Consider the following 23414-nt stretch of genomic DNA (forward strand, 5'->3'; position numbering starts at 1 on the left):
TACAAAAATAGACAAATATACCCTCCATCCTTTTTATTAAACCACAATAGCAGTTTTTAGCGCAGGGAGCTGCGCTGAATGCCCAGCGCTGCTCTTGACGCTCATAGGCTCCCTGCGCTAAAAACCACTATTGCGGTTTAGTAAAAGGTGACCATATTGTAAAATATAGACAGCAGATATAAATTCAGAACTGTGCATAGTAAGTGAAGGGAAGTTTTCATCTCTGGAAATTTACCCACTTAACTATTAAGTTATTTGGGCAAATTTCTTTGAAAACTGTGGTAATACTGCCTCCACTTTGCTAAATTTAAAATAAAATCATTTTTCCTACCTTGTCTGGTGATTTCTGGTTGCACTTTCTTCTTCTGACTGTGCATCCAATCTTTCTTCCCTTCTATCAGCCTGTATGCTTTCTCTCCTCCACACCTCATTCCCTCCCCCAACTTTTTCTTCCTCTCTCCCTGACCTTTCTTTCTTTTTTTCGTTTCTCTTCTTTCCTTCTGTTTCCCTGCCTGCCCCCTTTCTTTCTTTCTCCCTGCCGTTCCCCAAGCCACTGCCGCTGCCATCGGGGAACAGGACCCACCAATGGATAACAGGCCCCAAAGCCGACGCCAACGCATGCTCTCCCTGACGTCAATTCTGCAATCGGAGAGGAAGTTCCGCCCAGCCAGACAGCGATTGGCTGGCCCGAACTTCCTCTCCGACTGCAGAATTGACGTCGGGGAGAAGAAGACTTATCGGCTCGATAGATTAGATCGCTAAGACAAAGTGAGTCCTGGGTGATCGACTCACTTTGCCTTGGCGAGCTACTGACGCCCCTGCCTCGGGCCCCCTGTCAGCTCCGGGCCCCTGAATGCAGGACTGGTAGTACTGCCCTGATGGCGGCCCTGCGGCACACCAGGCAACAGCGGTTGAAAAACACTGATCTAACTACACCATTCCCTTTGGAGTGGGGTATGCACCAGGGTTGTCCGTTATCCCCACTTCTCTCTCTTCTTGCTATCGAACCACTGGTGGTTAAGATACGCTTAGACCCTATTATAGGTATCAAGATAGAAGCCGTGGAGAGCCACTTTAACTTATTTGCTGACTAGTGTTTAAGCCCGTTACATTAACGGGTGCTAGAATAGATGTCTCTGTCTTTCTCCTGCCCCCCTGTCTCTTTCTTCCTTTCTTTCTGTCTCTCTCCCTGCCCCGTCTATCTTTTTTCTTTCTGTCTCTCTCCCTGCCCTGTCTATCTTTCTTTATTTCTTTCTCCCTCCCGCTATCTTTATTTCTTTCTTTCTATCTTTTTTTCTGTCACTCTCCCTGCCCAGACCCTCACTGAAGCTGCCTTCCAGCGGTGCCAGCTAAGGGATCCCTTGCCCTTTCCTCAATCCAGCTGTGGTCAGTTGCCTGCACACTCCTGGCGGGGGAGGGGAGGGGTTCCTTTAGCTCTCGTTTGCTGAGGTGGTGGTGGGCCACCCCATCCATGCATTCTCTCTCTCCTACCTGCACTCCAAATGCCTACTTCTCTCACCAGGCCAAAGCCTCTCTCTCTAGTGGCTATCCCATGTCTCTCTTCTCACCAACCCAGGCCCCAGCTCCCAATCAGGCATCTCTTTCCGCCCCCACCCAACTATCATTCTCCTCCTTGTCCTCCACCCTCATCTCATGATTGATTCCCTTGCTCCTGCCCCCAGCTGACCGTTTAACTTGCTGGTTCCTTCTTCGGACAGATGGGAATGATCTCCCTCTCCCCCCTTGCTCCAGGGGAGTTTACTTTGGGGGGGGGGTCACAGTCGCAGGCATCAGGAGTTTTGGTTGTTGCAAGCTCCCCTTTCCCCCTACATGCCAGCGATTGTTGGGTTTTTTTCAGCAGACAGAGAGAGGGCGGGAGGGGGGGGAATGGCTGTCGTGGAGATCTGGACGACTCCCTTGCCGGAGTTATTTTTCAGTTTAAAGGTGCCACGGCAGCTCCTCTAACGATCCCCGCCTGCATTAGAAGTCTTCTCTGAAGCAGGTGCGGCTCATGACAGGAGCCGCGGCGGCACCTTTAAACTGAAAAATAACTCCGGCAAGGGAGCCGGCCAACTGGCAGTTCAAGTTGGAGCTTCGGTCTGGCCTGCTCCCCTTGACGTATTGTATTTTTTAGTTGAAAGATGCGGCGGCGACTCCTCTCATGATTCCCACCTGCGTCGGAAGTCCGGCCGTGTCTTTCAACTAAAAAATACAATACGGCAAGGCAAGCAGGGAGCAGGCCAGACCGAAAAACAGAACCCTAAGCGCGCATGCGCACTCCTACCTGCGGGTCCCTACAGCTCACGGAAAACCGGCGCACACAGTGGGAGTGCGCATGCACGGTTTAGGGTTTTATTATATTAGATGACATCCTTCTCTATTTAGAACAGGCCCACTTACATCTACCAATATCTCTTACTATTGTAGAAGACTTTGGGAACATATCAGGCCTCCAAGTTAACTGCACCAAATCTGAACTGCTACCATTGGCTTCCGAGAGGTATGAGCGATGGCCTGACAATTTACTTATTCCTCCAGTCTGGAAACCGATGCGCTATTTGGGAGTCTACTTGAGTGTCCAACCTAAAATTATGTATCAATGCAATGTTCTTCATCATATTGAGGCTATTCGTATTCTTTGTGTAAAATGGAAGGACTTGCCGCTTTCTCTCTGGGCCAGGGTAGCTTTGTTTAAGATGGTCTTACTGCCTAAACTCCTGTATCCGATGCAAACTTTTCCTCTGTGGATTTCCGCTAAAGATGAACAAGCCTTTAAATCTATCCTTCTCTCCTTTCTCTGGCGTAACAAAGCAGCTCGGATCAGTTTCACCACTTTGACATTGGACAAATGGCTGGGTGAATTGAACCTAACAGATATTCGTTTGTACAATGTGGCCTCTTTGATGCGGTTTGTATACGAGGGTATCACAGGTTGCTATAAATTCTCTCCATCTGGGTTGATGACTGCGTGGAGCGCTCCCCATTCCTTCTTATCCTTGTTGCATGTGCCGCCGCGGGCTGTATAGGGGGCTGGTTCTCGGTTCCAATTGTTGACTCCTTTGCACTTGGCATGGTGGAGGAGACAGCAAAGCTCACCTCAGGCATCTCCTTTCCTTCTTGGTGGGGAATGTCAATTTGCCTCTGGGGATGGGCATCTCAGGGTTGTGGGAGTCCCATGGCTGTGTCAGTCTGAGGTACCTCTCTGAAGCGGGTATGGGAGTTTCCCCCACTTCTCATTTACAGTCCAGATGGGAGCTCTCTGCCACACAGTTTTGGGCCTACTTACAGCTAGAAACATAGAAGATGACGGCAGAAAAGGGCTACAGCCCATCAAGTCTGCCCACTCTGCTTACCCACCCCCTGTCTATGTCCTAATGACCCAATTTCCTTATCTTGACCCTCGTAGGGATCCCACATGGGTATCCCATTTATTCTTAAAGTCTGGCACGCTGTCTGCCTCGATCACCTGCACTGGAAGCTTGTTCTAATGATCAACCACTCTCTCTGTGAAGAAATACTTTCTGGTGTCGCCATGAAATTTTCCGCCCCTGAGTTTGAGCGGGTGCCCTCTTGTGGCCGAGGGTCCCTTGAGAAAGAAAATATCATCTTCCACTTCGACACGTCCCGTGAGGTACTTAAATGTTTCGATCATGTCTCCCCTCTCCCTACGTTCCTCAAGAGTGTAGAGCTGCAATTTGTTCAGTCTCTCTTCGTACGAGAGACCCTTGAGCCCCGAGATCATCCTGGTGGCCGTCCGTTGAACCGATTCAATTCTGCGCACATCTTTACTGTAATGTGGCCTCCAGAATTGCACACAGTACTCCAGATGAGGTCTCACCATGGCCCTGTACAACGGCATTAAGACTTCAGGCTTTCGGCTGACGAAACTTCTATTGATACAACCCAATATCTGCCTTGCCTTAGATGAAGCCTTCTCCACTTGATTGGCAGTTTTCATGTCTGCACTGATGATTACTCCTAAATCTCGTTCTGCTGAAGTCCTAGTTAAAGTTTCTCCGTTCAAGAAGTACGTCCTGCATGGATTTCCGCTTCCGAGGTGCATGACCTTACATTTCTTAGCATTGAAGCCTAGCTGCCAGGTTGAGGACCAACTTTCCAATGTAAGCAGGTCCTGCGCCATATAATTCTGTAAACTGCATTCACTTACTATATTACATAGTTTGGCGTCATCGGCGAATAGTGTTATTTTACCTTGAAGCCCTTGAGTCAGATGAATATGTTGAAAAGGAGTGGACCCAGGACCGAGCCCTGCGGCACTCCACTGGTCACCTCCGATGTTTTAGAGAGGGTACCATTAAAACATCGGAGGTGACCAGTGGAGTGCCGCACTCAGTGGAATGCCACAACATTATTATTCTTCCTTAGTATGTCAGTGGGGGGTGCAGCAGTGGTCCCTTGGCCGATTAGATATACAATTGGTTTTGACACCCTCCCAGATGAACACATTAGCCAAGTGATACAGGATCCTTAAACTTGCCCCTACTGCTCCATATTTAGAGAGGGTGGCTGGTTTGTGGTCCAGAGTTCTGGCAGTTGACTACACCAGAGCCCAATTTTTGGACCTTTTTGCTAATATTTCTCTTTTAGTTGGTTCTACAGACCTTGAAGAAAGACAATTCAAAATCAGGCACCATGCTTATATTTCTAGAGCTCGGGGCAATGCTATGGGTCTCTGGGACGATGCAACTTGCTCTCACTGCCTGAAGGCCAGGGGTAGTTTGGTTCACATGTTTTTGGAATGCCCTCAGGTTTGCCCCTTCCTCGATGGATTGCTTGGGCGGCAGATACCCTGGGATTATGACTTGTTGCTTTTAGGGGATCAGAGGGAGCTGCTTCAAAGGGGATTTGCTCTTCCCCATCGGAAGTTTCTATACACTGCACTCCTGTTGGTAAAAAAGCTCTTGCTACAGCATTGGGTGGAGCCGAGCTCTGCCTCCTTTCCACAGTGGCTACAGAAGATGAAGGAGGTTGCTGCTTTTGAGATACAAACCCATCATTCAGTGATAAACGACTTTATGTTTGTGGTGGGCGTTTAAACTAGCAGCTGAGGCAGCAGCTGGGATCTCAGGGGTTTGCCTGCTCTCAAGCCGGTATGATTGGTGTGTGCTTGGGGTATGTCAGGTGTGGAGAGTATGGTATGTTTTGGTGGCTGTTGTGGGTATGTGTGGGGAAAGGTTATTGCAGCCCCTCTCAGTGCTTCAGCTCGAGCCCGTATCATTGCTGGTTAACAGATTGCTGAGCTACTCTTTCCTCTTGCGGGCCTGGCTTTTGCTCTTTTATCATGGATCCTTTATTCTTGTATTGGTTGTTACCCTTCCTGGACTGTTCGCATTGTTGGAACTTCTTGTAACATGATTCATTTTTCCTTGTTTGGTATTGGCTGCTTTATCAATAAAAACTATTTTTTTTTTTTTTTTTTAAAGAATACTATTTGATTGGCCCCTTGGTTATTCGCTTTGGCAAATTAATGCTCTCTTTGTATGTATTTATACTCTCATTTTATCATGCTTCTTTTTGATGCACTTTAAGCAATTTTTCTCATTGCTGTAAACAGCCAACACATGTGATCCAATACATTAAGAACTTAAGAATCTACATTGCCACACTGGGACAGACTGAAGGTCCATTAAGTTCATTATCCTCTTTCCAACAGTGGCCAACCCAGGTCGCAAGTAGTAAAACAGATTTTAGTTTAGTTTTAGTTTCTATCAGACCTGGGCATTGTACGGCTCCCCCCCAAGGCCACATCCAGCCTGCCAGACAGTTTGTCGCACTTTCGGAGGAGCCATGAAACTGACCATGGTTACACACGCGTAGGCTACCACACAGCTGTCAGATGGCTCAACCTGGGCAACATGCTTAGATGAGTATGGGACCTGAGAGCAAAGATTCAAGAGCTTTGTGAGAAGAAAGGCAAGGTCATGCCAGAGCTTTCAGATGCCAATCTTGCAAGGGCCTCTTTGCACATGAAATGCACAGCCTAGACAAAGTTGCAACATCTCAACCACATGCGACCACTGAACGAAGCCTGATCACCTCATGCATGTTAGGAGCTTACGACCTCTGATCTCCTCCAGTTCAAACAGAATCCATGCAGTCCTTCCATGGTCTTTTCAAGCAAACCTCACCCTATTGTTTCTACCCCTCCCTCTCATGGTTTCTTTTAACCTCTACGTAAGTTTAGAGGATCCAAGATGGCTGCTTCAAGCTAGACGCGCTGAGCTGTTCGCGTCGGGTTAGTGACTCAACTTAGAAGAAACCTTCTTTGTAGTTACACGACCTTTGGCTGCTGAATGCTTACAATTATGCCCAAGAGAAGAGGCCGGAGCGCTGCTGCTGCCTCGCAGCGTCCCGAAGTTCCCCCTCTTGGTAATTTAGAGGAATTCCTGAGGCAAATGCAGGAGGTCTTTCGGATGTCGGAAGGCGGCCTGCAGAGGACACAGGAAGACGAACCCGTAGTTGTTCCTCCAGGACACGATATCACGCTGAGCCCCGATGTAAGGGCGCCGCCCCCACAGCCTCAAGTCTCCAGCTCTCCCAGGGGTAGGGAAACCCCGGAGCCTGTGGTGTTCTCCTCCTCAGAGGCAAGTTTGGATCTGGGAGCAGGTCTGGAGGTAGGACTAAGAGTCAAGGAGCCCTAAGGGACAAACCTGAGGATAATTCAATCTTACAAGGGGGCGATAGCCAGGAGGCATGCCCTGGAGAACACCTACAGAATGGTGAGCACTCTACTATGACACAAACTTCAATTTCTTTGGTTAAACCTCCAGAGGTAACCTTAGATTCCTTATGGGATCTTATTGCTGGCTCTCCAAAATCTATTACCCCTAAATTTCAACACTTGGAAGGAAAAATTACAAAACATACTAAAGAACTGAATGATTTAAAAAAATAATTGACTAATTCAAATACATCAATACAGAAAATTGAAAAGGAAATTTCTATGTCTAAACAATTGCAAGAGACTCTGATTAAAGATAATACCAACTTGAGAAGGAAAGTTGAAATGCTTGAAAATAATTTTCGTAGTAATAATTTAAGGCTAATTCATTTTCCTAAGCTTGAGATGGAAACTCCTAGAGAAATGCTTAAGAGATATTTAGTGGAAATTTTAGAAATATCAGAGGAAATGTTACCACCATTTTCACGTGTTTACTATTTACATGTTAAAGTTCGTGAAGAGCAGCAAAAAAATTCGGTTCAACAAACTTTAAATGTTTCAGAATTATTAGAGACTTCTGACAAAGACTTATTGTCACCAGCAACATTGATTATAACAGTAGCGCTTCCGTTAGATAAAACATGGTTATTAAGACTTTACTTTAAAAAAGACAAAAAGTTTTTCTTTGTTGTAAAATACAGATGTTCCCTGATCTTACAAGGGAGACGCAGAAGCGCTGCCATGAATTTCTTCTTTTGAAACCTGGGGTTACATCTCTGGGGGCTACTAGTTACCGCTCTGTTAAGTATGTATTCTTTGAACCATCTCAATTGACAACTTTTGTGGCAATGTCTCATCTGGATGGAGAAATATCTTGAATCCTATATGATAAATATGAGATCTCATTCTCAGTGCTATAGCTTCTAGCATCTTGCTATAATATAATTTATTTTTCTTTGGTTTCTGGTATTTTTTTCGCTGTTTCTAAAACTTGGATCTAGAAAGAGGACTTGAGCATAAATAGTTAAACAATGTTTTCTTTTATTGGATGTACAATTAATTTTATTCTACTACTATTATTGCTTTCTGTACAAGTGGTAGGCTTGAACTTTAAATTGAAAATCAATAAAGATTTAATTCATAACCTCTACGTAATTATCTCCTTTCCTGTTCCCTTTTTCCCCCATTTATTCTAGTAAGTCTGTTTGTGTTGCTCTCCCTTTTAATAATTTTTACTTATTTTTAACATTATTTATTGCAAACCGTTTAGGTACAAATTTGATAAACGGTATATGAAAGAATAAAGAAATTTGGAAACAATTTGAAGACTTGCAAACAGTTGAGAGTGAAATGCACATGATTTCTTCTCCCTTCACTTGCATTGTGGATAATGCACCCAATGATGTTCTGATACACTACTGGATTTTTATTCTTCTCTTAAAGATGAAACTTTCCTCACATCAGGCAGCATGCTCAGAAGATGTCGGCTCTCTGTTTTTGTGAACGTTGATTAAAGAGTGATGTAAGAGTGTTTTCACTAGGCCTGTTTCACATTTTCATAGCCTAATCATAACATCTACCAGTAGCAGTTAATCAAAACCCTCCAATTTACTGCTTTCTATAAAGAGATAAAAGTAATGTGGAACAGCCTATTGGTCTGGCCCTTTGAGAGAATTGCCCACCCCTGGTTTGTATGGAAAGGTTTCAGGATTAAGGCAGCTACTGTAATGAAACAATATCATAAGATACTGATTAAGTATGCTAAGAGGTATACCATTTTCTGTTTGCTCTAGCTTTGGTTGATGTATTTTACCTAGTTGTTGTAATTATGGTGGGTTTCAATTAAAAAAAAAAAAAATTAAAAACCAACTTTTTCCTTTTAGAACTTTGATATTGTGTTATTAAATAACATTTCTTTAGAAAAGAGTAAAGTGGTATGGTAGCCTTGTTAGTGCACCGTTTGAGGTAAAATATAGAAGTCAAAGTCATCAAACAAAAGGAATAAAGAGGTTTATCCTGGACCCCAGTCATTTAATGGACTCTTAGGAAGGGTAAAAGGACTGAGACTTTGCAGCATTTCCATCGGTACACTGGAGTGGATGAGGAGCGGACTGGGTTCATTTCCCACTGCAGCTCCTTGCCCAGGTACAAAAACAGATTGTGAGCCCTCTGGGCGTATAATGTGTACAGCGCTATGTAGGTCTAGAAATGATTATAGGTGGGTTATGGGAAAGAGTTTGAGCTGTAAATGTCTTCAGCCCCTGCCTTAGAGCAAGCCCTCAGAGGTCGCTGACCTCACACTTACTAGTGTGAACACAGACACAGCACTTTGCACAGCTGATGAGAATGCTGGTGCCGTCCTCTTCCAGGAAAGGTGTGGACAGGTTGAGATCGGTGTTGCTTCCAGTGGTTGTGAAGCACATTTCTGGGATCAGGGGCTTTGTTCGGATTCGAATGCCACCAGCACTTGGATCACTTTTAATGTTCTGACCTCCAAATTCAGTCTAAGGAGAGAAAGAAACATACACTTAAGATTAGGAGAGTGATGCTGCTTTACATTGGTGTGGAGAGGAAGGGATACTGAGTCTTTGAACTCCATTCAATCAGACAGCTTCTACCACTTTATAAAGAGAATTGTTTGCCAGTGGGGTTTGGGAGTAATTTTAGATCCTATGAGATGGCTATTCTTCCCAATGTTCATCACTCTGCACTTGTACATATTAAATTTCATCTACCTTGTGGACGCCCAGTCTTCCAGGCTCCCAAGGTCCTCCTGCATGCTATTTAATTACACCTAAGTTATATTTATCAGTAATTTAGATATGGAATAAAAAATTCAAAGCTTAATATCTGTAGGAGTTGGAGTCCGAGTCAGACAGTAGAAAAATAGAGGAGAAAAACTCCTTTGAAGAGTTGGACAAGTAGAAATCCTTCCCTTTATCTACCTCAAATGCTTTTCCAAATGGACCCAGTGTATTGCTGGGCGTTCAACATAGCTTCGTGGTATTTCTGAAGGTTAAAGAGTCCAATATCCCTTCTCCTCGGTTTCTTTCCCTTCCAAACATAACATTTTGTCCCACAACTTCAACTACTTTTTGTGAATATATATACAGGAAGCTGGGCAAATAAAACCAGAAATTCAGGTATAATTGATATTTGAAGAGAAGCTAGCCCACCCCACCAAGTTAGCACGAAGGATTTCCAGGATTTGCTTAATCAAGTGATTATAATGTAGATTATATGAGGGATTTTCAAAAAGTTTCTGAACTTTTATTGTTTAAACAGTATGTATTAAATATCTCAAAAGCAAATTACATCATTTTTCCACCTAATATATTTTTCACATGACATTCTATGACACGTTCTCTTACCAAGTCTCCCACGAAAATTTAATCTAATCTGGTATTTGTGTGTCGCACTATGCCTACAAAGGTTCAAGGCAACTTAAATCTAGAAAGGAGAACTGCAATACATTACATAGATGAAAGTGCAGAAACCTTTTGAAGAACCCTCATATTAATCATTCAAAATATAGACACCCAAATAACTCAGGCCTTTCATTGCCACTTTAAAGGGAAAGCCTGGGAAATCCACAGGGTGTATGTTAAACAGTAAGAGCTCTGTTTCATCTATGTTAACTTTGAATCCCGAGAGATAAAAGAAGTATCAGCTGCATACATACAGTTTGTGTGGTTCCCTCAGGTAAATGACCAATTTGTCCCTGTCCCCATGGGATCTATCTCCATCTCCGTCTAATCCTCATGAGTTCTGTGCCTGGTCATGCAAGCTCTGTCCTTACCTGTTCGAGGCTTGTAAAGATGAGGACAGAACTTGCAGGGATGGGGACAAATTTGTCCCCGTGTCATTCTCTAGCCTGCTTACTGTTAAAGGGGATATCTATGGTGAGGTTTGGATTTGTACAGCTAAGAACATAAGCATTGCCTCTGCCGGGTCAGACCAGGGGTCCATCGTGCCCAGCAGTACGCTCCCATGACAGCCCCCCAGGTCCTTGACCTTTAAGTTCCCACCACCTACATTGTTTGTATAGTAACCCTCTATCTTTACCCTGTAATCCCTTTCTCCTTCAAGAAGTCATCCAAGCCCTTTTTGAAACCCAACATTGTACTCTATCCTATCACCTCTCTTGGAAGCGCATTCCAGGTATCCACCACCCTCTGAGTGAAGAAGAACTTCCTAGCATTCGTCTTGAATCTGTATTACTATGGCAAACAGGAGCGGTAACATTTGGCACCCCTGTCTAGTCCCTCTACATAGGGGAATTCTGACCTGAATCGAACAGACCCACTTGCCAAAATTCCCTCTGTGGGCCTATCGAAAGCTTTTTCAGCACTGATACCTAGACATAAAGCTTTATCGTTACTCTTATTAACGGTGTGAATCACCCAACTGTCTATCCTATTCAAATCCTGTTTGTATGAGTTTGGGAAGAATATTCTATAATCTGTTTGCTAATGCCTTTGCGAAAATTTTCATATCTGTATTTCCAGTGCAATAGGTGAGACATTCTAGACCAGGGGTGCCCACACTTTTTGGGCTTGAGAGCTACTTTTAAAATGACCAAGTCAAAATGATCTACCAACAATAAAAATGCTAAACATATATATATACATACATACACACCGAGTGTACTTTGTATTTATGTTCAAATATTTTTTTATTATACAGCCCCCCTCCCCTGAAGGCCTGACCCCCCCCCTGAAGGTCTGCACATTCCCCCTCAAAGGTTGACTCCCCCCCCGAAGGCCTGCACTACCCCTTGAAGGACTGCACCCCCCCCCCCGAAGGCCTACCCTCCCCACATCCATTTACCTAATTCCAGCAGAGAGGATCGCTGGTACTTTAGCGATCCTTGCAGGTTGCCATAGGCCTCAGGAGCTGTCTTCCCTCTGCCCCAAGCCTGTCTCTGACTTAGAGGAGGGGCAGGACCACGGCAGAGGGAAGACAGCTCCTGAGGCCTATGGCAACCTGTAAGAATTGCTAAAGTACCACCTGCCACCGGCCGTCTCCCATTCGTCCCCTTTGGAGATCCCCACAGGAATAAGGAAATTAAATTAATAGAATACTTAGGCACAGAAAAACAAAGAAATACCTCCAACAACTGCCCCATAAGAACTGCCTGTCACAATGCTCATTAGTTGAACTGAATAAAAGACAAGTGGATTTAGAAGGGGGACGATCCGCCCGGGTGCACAGCCGGCCAGGTCCGGGTCATCCTGCCTTTCTTTTCCCCGGTCCGCGCTCGGGACTCGCGCCTGCCTGGTCCCGCGCCGACGCTCAAATGGTGCCGTCAACTCCCGCGAGTCTCGCGATAACCAACAGCACCATTTGGGTGGCGGGTGCGAGTCCCGTGCGCAGACCGGTGGAAAGGAAGGGCAGGAGGACCCGGACGGCTGTGCATCCCTCCAATCCGTGCACCCGGGGCGGGGGCGGACCGCCCCACCTCGGTACGCCACTGATTGGGAGGCCGATTTTGGGGTTTTTAAAATTGTATATCGGGCAGCATTAGGCCTCGCTCTTACCTCAATCATTACAGGCGCTTCTATTTCTTGTGATGCGTTGAGCTCCGTCCCCCACCGACCTTCACCCCGCCCTTCCAGCACTCTGATTGGCCAGCGTTCTTTAAGAGGCGGGCCAGTCAGGAGGGGAAAAAAAGAGAAGGGAAGAAGGGAAACTGCTGTGCGATCGACTGGGATCGCCTGAGCGAACGACCTGTCGATCGCGATCGACTCGTTGGGCACCCCTGTTCTAGACCCTACATGGGCAACTCTGGTCCTCAAGGGCCGGAATCCAATCGAGTTTTCAGGATTTCCCCAATGAATATGCATTAAAAGCAGTGCATGCAAATAGATTGCATGCATATTCATTGGGGAAATCCTGAAAACCTGATTGGATTCTGGCCCTCAAGGACCGGAATTGCCCAAGTCTGGTCTAGACAGTAGGGTTATTTCCCTTTAGCCATGTGCTACTGCAGAAGGAATCTCAGTTGTGCTTCACTGGACTCTCTAGCTCCATCTTCAGTTCTTTCCTTCTGCATGTATGCTTCAGGAGTGTTCTTCTCTTTCCATTTTATTATTTTTAATTTGATGTAATTTCATCCCCTTTTTTGGGTAATTTAGTGCTTGGAGCATTTTTGAAGCTCTACCTGCTTGAGAACTCAGACTTTGGTCTGTAGCTGGGTATCTGTTAGCCAACCTGCATAGTTTCTCTGGAGCTCAGGGCCGTTCCTGAGGTGGTCTCACCTCCTGTTAATAAGAGGCTGAGCGCAGGCTCTTAGGTACCCTTAGGAAGCTTGGCGGGGTATCACAGGATGCAGGCTGTGTCGTTGCGCCTCTGCCCATCCCGGTGCGCATCCGTTGCTCCGTAGGGGTGGAGGTGTAGTCAGACATAGGAGTCTGACTGGCAGCCCGAAGATCAGCTTTGCAGAAGCATTCCCAGCATTGTGGCAATGAAATTCTTATCCAGCTATTGTGAGAACGCTGAAAGCAGGTTGGAGCACTGATCCTGTCAGGTCACAGTGAGCACATAAGCTGACAGCCTGTGAAAGACATCAGGGGAGATTGGAAAAGTGGGGGTATGAGTGTTTCTGGATGTTCCCCTGTATTCCCCCTCCTGAAAAAGCCTAACATTGTCATTTTTGCTGTTTGGGAAGTGTGAAAAATACTGCAATTTTGGCGTGAATTTTTTGACAGCCATCTTGGCTTTTTAGCAATTTTTTTTTCTACAGTTCCCTGCTCCTTCAAAACTGAAAATCTGCTGAGATTATGCAAATTTATCGTTTTTAGAGCATCCTTGGGCCATGTGCTGCATGGCACAGCCTGGGAGGTGGGGGAATACAGTGCCCAACTTAGCTTCTCCCCTGCTGAAGCAGGTGACTAAAATGCTCAGCTAGCCTGGCGGGGCAGCCATTGTTTTCGGGGCTCAGCATGGCTGGTACTTCCATCAGACAGCCAAAGTAACGCAAATGAAAGTGACTTTCTCCCGCCACTATTGAAAATTTATGTGGTCAGAGTTACAGACCAAGTGTTCTCCCCCTGAACAGTCTCAATCCACTTCTGCACTGTCTCTTAGTGGCATGGTGCCTCTGGGCACAACCTCACTACAGCCTGCTGCAGCTTTTGCACTACTTGATCCTGATCTGGGAGACCGAGATGCTGATGTTTCCCTTACTGATCCCTTGTTTGCAGGTGCGGGAGATCAGGGGCTGTGTGCTAGATCTGGGGTCTTAGATCCTGTGGATGATTCTACGGTCTTATCTGGGGAAGGATATAAAAAGACTTGAAGCGGTCCAGAGGAAGGCGACGAAAATGGTAAGGGGTTAGAATCAAAAGAAGGAAAAGGGGATAGAAGGGTACAGATAGAGCACTACTACACAGGTCCTGGACCTGTTGGGCCGCCGCACGAGCGGACTGCTGGGCACAATGGACCTCTGGTCTGACCCATCAGAGGCACTTCTAATGTTCTTAAGTACAAGAAGAGACTGGAAGACCTAAACATGTATACTTGAGGAGAGGAGGGACAGAGGAGATACGACACAGACATTTAAATGCTTGAAATGTATTAATATAGAACCAAATCTCTTCCAGAGAAGGGAAAATGGTAAAACTAGAGGGCATAACTTGAGGTTGCAGGGAGAAAGACTTAGGAGTAATGTTAGAAAATTATTTTTCACGGAGAGGGTAATGGATGGCTGGAATGCCCTCCCGAAGGATGTGGTAGAGAGGAAAATGGTGATGGTATTTAAAAAAAGCATGGGATAAACACAAAGGATCTCCAATTAGAAACAAACAAATTATATAAATTAAAGAACTAAGGATTATTTAAAGAACTAAGGCTAGTATTGGACAAACTTGGATGGCGTATGTTCCATATGTGGTGATTCGGTATAGGATGGGCTACTAACTTAGAACATGAGGACATTACTGGTCAGATTTTACAGTAGATATCCTGCAAACAATGGGAATGTTGGATAGGCTGGAGTGAGTTTAGATGGTAACTTCAGCAGTTGGAAACTAGTACAATATCAGATGGATGTCTACAGCCCAGAAATATCAAAGAAGAGACAAGTTAATTTAATCATGTCTTTTTAATGAAAATAACTAATGGGCAGACTGGATGGATAGTTCAAGTCTTGATCTGCTTATGTCCTGCTTGTATCCTGTGGCACAGGAGTGTCAGCAGCTTTTGGGTCAGCCCAGGGTGGATTCTTTGGTGGACTATTTGGATCTAAGCAGTGCTTTTGATCTGGTTGATCACAAAATTTTATTGGACTGCCTGGATTCAATTGGAATCTCGGGTAAAGTCTGGAATTGGTTTGAAGGTTTTTTACGAAATAGATGTTATCAAGTGTTTAGTGACAAAAATTATTCTTTATGGAGTAATTCCTGTGGGGTGCCACAAGGCTCTCCATTATCCCCCACTTTGTTTAACATTATTTAGCTCCGTTAGGAAGACTATTGCATAGTTTGAAAGTTTAGTCTTTCTTCTATGCAGATGATATTACTATAGTGCTTCCGCTTACATCCTTTTCAACGGAACTAAAAAAATCAGATTTCTTCTATATTGGTCCATATTGAGCAATGGACAATCAGGGCCAAACTTAAACTTAACCCTGAAAAAAAAAAATTTTTTTTGGCTAGTCCTTCTGAATGGTCAAAATTTCTCAATATCCACCACTATTAAAATTTTAGGAATTATTTTGGATCACCTAACTTTGGATGACCACACAAATCTATTGACAAAAAATGCTTTTCAATTTTGTGGAAACTTCAAACAATAAAGAAACTCTTTGACAGCATATCTTTCAGGTTACTGGTACAATCTTCCATCTTATCTGTTCTAGATAATATATTTGGGATCTCACAAAAATTTTTTAAAGAGATTAAAACTTATTCAGAACACAGGGGTTCGTTTGATTTTTGGCCTGAAAACACATGACCACGTTACTGCATTTTACAAACAGTTGCATTGGTTACTTTTCGAGACAAGAATATTGTTAAAGTTTGGTTGTATTTGTTTTAAGACCTTATTTGGTCTGGCCCCTGTTTACCTGTCTTTGTATTTTGAACGATATAAACCAAACAGGATCACTCGAGGACATTATTTATTTGTTTATCCAACCATAAAATCCTGCCGATATAAGAGATTTTTTGACAAACAATTTGCATTTCAGGCAGGCAAAATGAATTAATGATTATGTACCATTATTTCTCAGGCTCATTCTTATATCTTTTAAGAAACTGCTGAAAACTGAGTTGTATGGTAAATTTGTAAACTGAAGTTTCAATTTTGATTGGTAAATTGTATACTGATATTTTAAAATGTATACATCCATCAAAGACGGAAAGAAGTGTCATCAGCAGAAGACTGGCTAACCTACTGAAGAGGGATTGTTGTAGAAAGATGATCAAAGCCCTCAGGTGAGTGAATCACTAAATATTTCTACACAAATGGGAAAAGGGGACAATGTCTAGAAAGCAGTACAAGAAGTCCCCGAGTTAAGAACGAGTTGCGTTTTTATTCATTATTTGGGAGTTAATATTGTGGCTCAGCCCTAATCTCTTTTTGAACTTAATTTTCTGCCACTATTGAAATCTCTTAGGTTGATTTGGATAGATGGGAGAATACTCCACTTGCATTCAGAGGGTGAAAATGAAGGTTCTCCCTAAATTAATTTACCTTTTTCAAGCTTTGTCTATCCCGCTGTTGGCGATCTTTTTTTCGCAGAGTGGCCAGAAAAGTTTTTCAATACATTTGAAAAAGTCGACCTCCATGAGTACAGAGGAGTGTCTTGCATCAATTTCGAGATCAGGGGGGAATAGTGGTGCCCTGCTTACGGTGCTATTATGTAGCGGCCCAATTAAAATAATTTTTGGCTTGGTGTAAGGAAAGGTCCAAGAACTGGGTTCGATTGGAAAGGATTCCCGGTTCTGAAGAGGCCCCACAGTTGTTCAAAGGGGCTAATCCATTTTTACACCACACATTTGCTGTAAGGGCCAGGATGCGGACCCGTCTCTTTAGATCTAGACTATTTCAGAGGCACCCCATTATGGGTGGCTGCGGGTTTTCAGCCAGGAAGGTTAGATATTCGCTTTCAAACATGGGTTCAGCATGGTTTCATGGACTTGGGGGATTTTGTGGAAGATTAAAGTCTATTACCGTTTTCTGATCTATTGGAGACTTATGATTTGGAAGCTTCTGATCATTTTCGCTATCGTCAAGTAACATAGTAAATGGCAGCAGATAAAGACCTGAACGTTTCATCAAGTCTGCCCATAAGTGGCGGACTTTATTGATCACAAGGCTATAGGGGAACTCCAATTACCTGAGACAGCCCCCCCCCGGAGTGGGTGCTCATGGGAAGTAGTGGTCGTGGATGTGAATCGAGATTTTATAAGGCTCTTATTCAACATGCCCCTCCTATTAAATTTATACCACTTTGGGAGGTAATATTGATTCTAGCTATGCCGGCTATAAATTGGGAGCAGGTATTTATCTGCTTGCACCAGAAGACGTATGAGGAGAGACTGGAAGCCCTGAATATGTATACCCTAGAGGAAAGGAGAGACAGGGGAGATATGATTCAGACGTTCAAATACTTGAAAGGTATTAACGTAGAACAAAATATTTTTCAGAGAAAGGAAAATGGTAAAACCAGAGGACATAATTTGAGGTTGAGGGGTGGTAGATTCAGGGGCAATGTTAGGAAATTCTACTTTACGAAGAGGGTGGTGGGCGCCTGGAATGCGCTCCAGAGAGAGGTGGTAGAGAGGAAAACGGTGACTGAGTTCAAAGAAGCGTGGGATGAACACAGAGGATCTAGAATCAGAAAATAATATTAAATATTGAACTAAGGCTGGTACTGGGCAGACTTGCACGGTCTGTGTCTGTGTATGACCGTTTGGTGGATGGGCTTGGGAGGGCTTCAATGGCTGGGAGGGTGTAGATGGGCTGGAGTAAGTCTTAACAGAGATTTCAGCAGTTGGAATCCAAGCACAGTACAGGGTAAAGCTTTGGATTCTTGCCCAGAAATAGCTAAGAAGAAAAAATTTAAATATTTAAATTGAATCAGGTTGGGCAGACTGGATGGACCATTCGGGTCTTTATCTGCCGTCATCTACTATGTTACTATGTTTAGTTTTTATTTTTAAATACTTACTTCTTATGCCGACACCTAGAACATTTTCATGGTCTGCTCTTCAATTATATTAACACATCTACTCCCTCTCCCTCTTATCTACCTTGAGAAAAATATGTTTTGTTGCAGTCACCACTTCAGTACCCTGTCCAGAAGTAAGAGTACGGTAAACCTCAATTGTACTGCTATATTTTAAACAACTACTGTATTGTAGTCAACCTTATATTTTCCTCTTGGACAGCAGCTCCTCACCCTGCTTCCTACCCTCCTGGTGCCCAGTCTTCAGTTGCCCAACTATCATTATTAGAATCCTTTCTTCTGCCTTTCATCATGAACCTCTGCTCAGCTGTTTCTCACTAAGCAGAGGGATTGCTTTCTGTATAGGGAATGTTTGTTTCCCCTCTGCTCCCCCTAAAAGCACCAATTGCCTAATGAAGAGCTTACCAGAACCATTTCTGTGGTATGGTTCTGACTACTGCAGTATAAGTACAATCCCTGCTACTGCTATGTCTTCCTCCTGTGGCCCCAGACCATGATTCCAGAAGTGCTGTGGCCTCTTCTATGTCAGGCCATGCACTGATCCATTCATGGCTCTTGTTTCTCTAGGTTTCTGATCTGACTCTCCCAGATCTGCCTTTACAATTTAACTCTGTCACCAGTGCAGGTACAGTATTTATAAATTCCAGAGAAATCAGGAGATTTGAGATCACAGTAACACAGTAAATGATGATAATAATAATAATTTATTTTTTATATACTGCTATAAATGATGGCAGATAAAGACCAGCATGGTCCATCCAGTCTGCCTAAGTAGGTGGCCAGAACCACCACCACCACTCTGTATAGGTTATAGTCATATTGCTTAAACACTGGTTGGTAATTTGCCATCATGCCAATTGCAGAATTGTAGAATTTCCTAACATTGCCCCTGAATCTACCACCCCTTTGAGGTTGAGGGGTGGTAGATTCAGGGGCAATGTTAGGAAATTCTACTTTACGGAGAGGGTAGTGGATGCCTGGAATGCGCTCCCGAGAGAGGTGGTGGAGAGTAAAACTGTGACTGAGTTCAAAGAAGCGTGGGATGAACACAGAAGATTTAGAATCAGAAAATAATATTAAAGATTGAACTAGGCCAGTTACTGGGCAGACTTGCACGGTCTGTGTCTGTGCATGGTCGTTTGGAGGAGGATGGGCAGGGGAAGACTTCAATGGCTGGGAGGGTGTAGATGGGCTGGAGTAAGTCTTAACAGAGATTTCGGCAGTTGGAACCCAAGCACAGTACCGGGTGGAGCTTTGGATTCTTGCCCAGAAGTAGCCAAGAAGAAAAATAAAAAAAAAATAAATAAAAAAAAAAATAAAAAAAAAAAATTTGGGTTGAATCAGGTTGGGCAGACTGGATGGACCATTCAGGTCTTTATCTGCCGTCATCTACTATGTTACTATGCATATAGGCATTTAGATTTGGAGTTGAGACAATATGGGGCTCGTTTTCAATAAAAACATCCAAATGTGACATAGAGGGGCAAATTTCTGGTGCTTATCGCAGCCCTAGGGAGATGCCTAGGGCCGCTTAAGTTCGCCTAAGGCCGCTTTCGGGCAAAACCACATCCACGCCCAGCTTTGGGCGAGCTTAAGCATTCCTGATTCAGGAAAAAAAATTTCAATTCGATTCAGCCTATTGAATCGATTTTTCGATTCGATTTTCCTGCCCAATTGGGTGTTTTTTTTTTGTTTTTTTTAAACATCCTGTTGGGTTTATTTTATAGCCTCTTCACCCACTCCACCCCATTTGCCCTCTCCTACCCACACTGGTGCTGTGGTGTAAACAAAAAAGACTTTTACTCTCTCTGTTAAATCCTAGCTCATATTCGTGGTCTAATACCAGCTCTGGCAGGATACACATTTCAAATCTGACACATAATCACAAAACTGGAAATAAAATTATTTTTTCTACTTTTTGTTGTCTGGTTATTATTCAAATCATGTTGGTCCCAGGCTCTGCGACAAACATCTTCTAATACTTGCCAGGGTCTCCTGCCCATTTGTTGTTTTTTTCTCTCTCTGTGCTAACTATCCATCTTCTATCTCTGTCTTCCCATTCTGTTTCCCTTTCCTCCCCCAGAAGGCCTGGCATCTTTCCTTTTTTTCGTCTCCATCCCCGCAGCTGCAGCGATGGACGCCACCATCCCCAGATCCACCATCTCTCCTTTTCGCAACTACACTTTCATCCAGCATCTCTCCCTCCTTCCCCACCACCCTAGGGTCCACCAGCTCTCCCTTTCTCTTCCCAACTACCCTCCTATCCAGTATCTCTATCCCCCCATCTACACCATCCCTAATGTCCAACTTCTCTCCCTTTCTGTTCCTTCCCTCTCTAAATCCCATCCACCATTTCTCTCCCTCTCCTCTGTATTTAGATCCATTATTTCTTCCCCCCTAGTCCCGCATGTGCACATCTCTTTGGACCTTCCCTCCCTCCATGTACTTCTACACCAGGCCCCCCTCCCCCCCTGAAGGCCTTCATGTTCCCCCCTTCTTTCTAGCATGCTCCGGCCTCCCGGTATTGCCTTCAGCTAATTATGGCAGACTGCAGAGAGGATTGCTGGTACTGTAGTGATCCTAGCAAGCTGCCATTGGCCTCTGCCGCACGTTCCCTCTATCATGGTCCCGTCCCTCCTCTGATGTCAGGGACGGGATTGTAGCAGAGGGAATGTGCCTTGCAGGGATCGCTACAGCACCGGCGATTCTTTTGCAGGGCAGGCTGCTGTAGTTAGCTGAAGGTAAGACTGGGAGGCCAGGGGGGAAGCCGGAGAACACTACAAAAAGTGCTTAAGAACTGCAGCACTTCCCGCCTGACCTGAGGGGCCCACTAAAGCAGGAGCAGCAGTGGACGACCAGCAAGAGGCTGCGCTGCCGCTCCTGTTTAGGATACCTGGTCGAATCAGCAAGCCCAATTTTTTTTTAAACAAATCAATTCAAAGTGAATCGAATTGATTCGAATCGCAAATCAGGCAGCACTAGTCCCTAGGCGCCTCCCTGTACCTGCAACGAATTTACCGATGGATTAAACACTGGTTGGCAGAAAGAAAACAAAGGGTTGGAGTAAAAGGCCAATACTCGGACTGGCAGTGGGTCACGAGTGGTGTTCCACAGGGGTCGGTGCTGGGATTGCTGCTGTTCAATATATTCATAAACGACCTGGAAATGGGGACGAAGTGTGAAGTTATTAAATTTGCAGATGACACCAAACTCTGCAGCAGGGTTAGAACCGTGGAAGACTGTGAAGACCTGCAAAGGGCCCTAAAGAAATTGGAAGAGTGGGCAAAATAGTGGCAAATGCGCTTTAACATAGAGAAATGCAAGGTCATGCATATAGGGAAAAAGAACCCGATGTTCAGCTACACAATGGGGGGATCATTGCTAGGGGAAAGTAACCAAGAGGTATGGAAAACCTTTCATACGCTAATAGGTTAGAAAAGCTGGGGCTCTTCTCCCTGTAAAGCGGAGACTTAGAGGAGACATGATAGAAACTTTCAAGATCATGAAAGGCATAGAGAAGGTAGACAGGGACATATTTTTCAGACTACGGGGAACCACAAGTATAAGGGGGCACTCGGAGAAACTGAAAGGGGACAAGTTAAGAACCAATGCCAGGAAGAACATAAGAAGTTGCCTCCGCTGAGGCAGACCAGAGGTCCACCTCGCCCAGCGGTCCGCTCTCGCGGCGGCCCATCAGGCCCACTGCCTGAACAGTGGTCTCTGACTAATTTTACAAATTACCTCTAATCCTATCCCTCTAACCTTACCTCTACTCTTATCTGTACCCCTCAATCCCTTTGTCCTCCAGGTACCTGTCCAGACCCTCCTTGAAGCCCTGTAGCGTGCTTCTGCTTATCACATCTTCCGGTAGCGCGTTCCATGTATCCACCACCCTCTGGGTGAAAAAGAACTTCCTGGCATTTGTTCTAAACCTTTCCCCTCTCAATTTCTCTGAGTGTCCCCTTGTACTTGTGGTTCCCCATAATTTGAAAAATCTGTCCCTGTCCACTTTTTCTATGCCCTTCATGATCTTGAAGGTTTCTATCATGTCTCCTCTGAGTCGTCGCTTTTCCAGCGAGAAAAGCCCCAGCTTTTTCAGTCTGTCAGTGTATGAGAGGTCCCCCATACCCTTTATTAGCTTAGTTGCTGTTCTCTGGACTCTCTCAAGTACCGCCATGTCCTTCTTGAGGTATGGCGATCAGTACTGGACACAGTACTTCAGGTGTGGGCGCACCAATGCACGATACAGTGGCAGGATGTCTTCCTTCGTCCTGGTCGTGATACCTTTCTTAATGATACTCAACATTATGTTCGCTTTCCTTGAGGCTGTGGCGCACTGCACCGACGCCTTCAATGTTGTGTCTACCATCACTCCCAGGTCTCTTTCAAGGTTGCTCACCCCTAGCGGTGATCCCCCCATCTTGTAAGTGAACATCGGGTTCTTTTTCCCAACATGCATGACCTTGCATTTCCCTATGTTGAAGCTCATCTGCCACTTTTTGGCCCACTCTTCCAGCGTTGTCAGATCTTTTTGGAGGTCTTCGCAGTCCTCCATGGTTTTGACCCTGCTGTATAGTTTAGTGTCATCCGCAAATTTAATAACCTCACATTTTGTTCCCGCCTCCAGGTCGTTAATAAATATATTGAACAGAAGCGGTCCCAGCACCGACCCTTGTGGAACTCCGCTCGTGACCCATTTCCAAACTGAGTAATGGCCCTTTACTCCAACCCTCTGTTTCCTGTCCGCCAGCCAGTTTTTGATCCATCGGTGGACCATCCCTTGCACCCCGTGGTTCCATAGCTTCCTTAGCAGTCTTTCATGTGGTACCTTGTCGAAGGCTTTTTGGAAGTCAAGGTAAATGATGTCTATGGATTCCCCTTTATCCACCTGGCTGTTTACCCCCTCAAAGAAGTATAATAAGTTCATGAGGCATGATCTGCCCTTGCAGAAGCCATGCTGGCTCGACTTTAGCTGCTCATTGTTTTCGATGTGTTCCCAGATGCTGTCTTTAATCAGCGCTTCCATCATCTTTCCCGGGACCGAGGTCAAGCTCACCGGCCTGTAGTTTCCTGGGTCTCCCCTTGAGCCTTTCTTGAAGATGGGCGTGACATTTGCTATTTTCCAGTCCTCCGGAATCTCTCCAGTTTTTAAGGATAGGTTGCATATCTGTTGAAGTGGCTGAGCTATTTCGTTCCTTAGTTCCTTGAGTACCCTTGGGTGAATGCCGTCCGGACCTGGCGATTTGTCGCTCTTTAGCCTGTCTATCTGCCTGAGGACATCCACCTTGCTCACCTCTAGTTGGACCAGATTTTCATCCTGATCTCCTTTTACGATCTCCTCGGGTTCCAGAATGTTGGTTGTGTCCTCCCTTGTGAAAACTGACGTGAAGAACTCATTTAACCTGTCCGCTATCTCCTTTTCCTCTTTTACCACTCCCTTTCTGTCTCCATCATCCAAGGGTCCCACTTCCTCCCTAGCTGGTTGCTTCCCCTTGACGTACCTGAAGAATGATTTGAAGTTTGTTGCTTCCCCTGCCA

At 44.8% G+C, this 23414-nt stretch overlaps 1 protein-coding gene across 2 annotated transcripts in view; it reads right to left on the reverse strand.

The window, feature by feature from the left end:
- Nucleotides 1-23414, reverse strand: part of KDM4A (lysine demethylase 4A) — a 226336-nt gene that overhangs the window by 24539 nt on the left and 178383 nt on the right. For both annotated transcript variants that reach the window (XM_033916196.1, XM_033916198.1), the window contains exon 14: nt 8988-9186. In XM_033916196.1, coding sequence (XP_033772087.1) covers nt 8988-9186 — 199 coding nt within the window. The remainder of the gene's footprint in view (nt 1-8987; nt 9187-23414) is intronic.

Source organism: Geotrypetes seraphini, chromosome 12, assembly GCF_902459505.1.
Source record: "Geotrypetes seraphini chromosome 12, aGeoSer1.1, whole genome shotgun sequence".
Classification (NCBI taxonomy): Eukaryota; Metazoa; Chordata; class Amphibia; order Gymnophiona; family Dermophiidae; genus Geotrypetes; species Geotrypetes seraphini.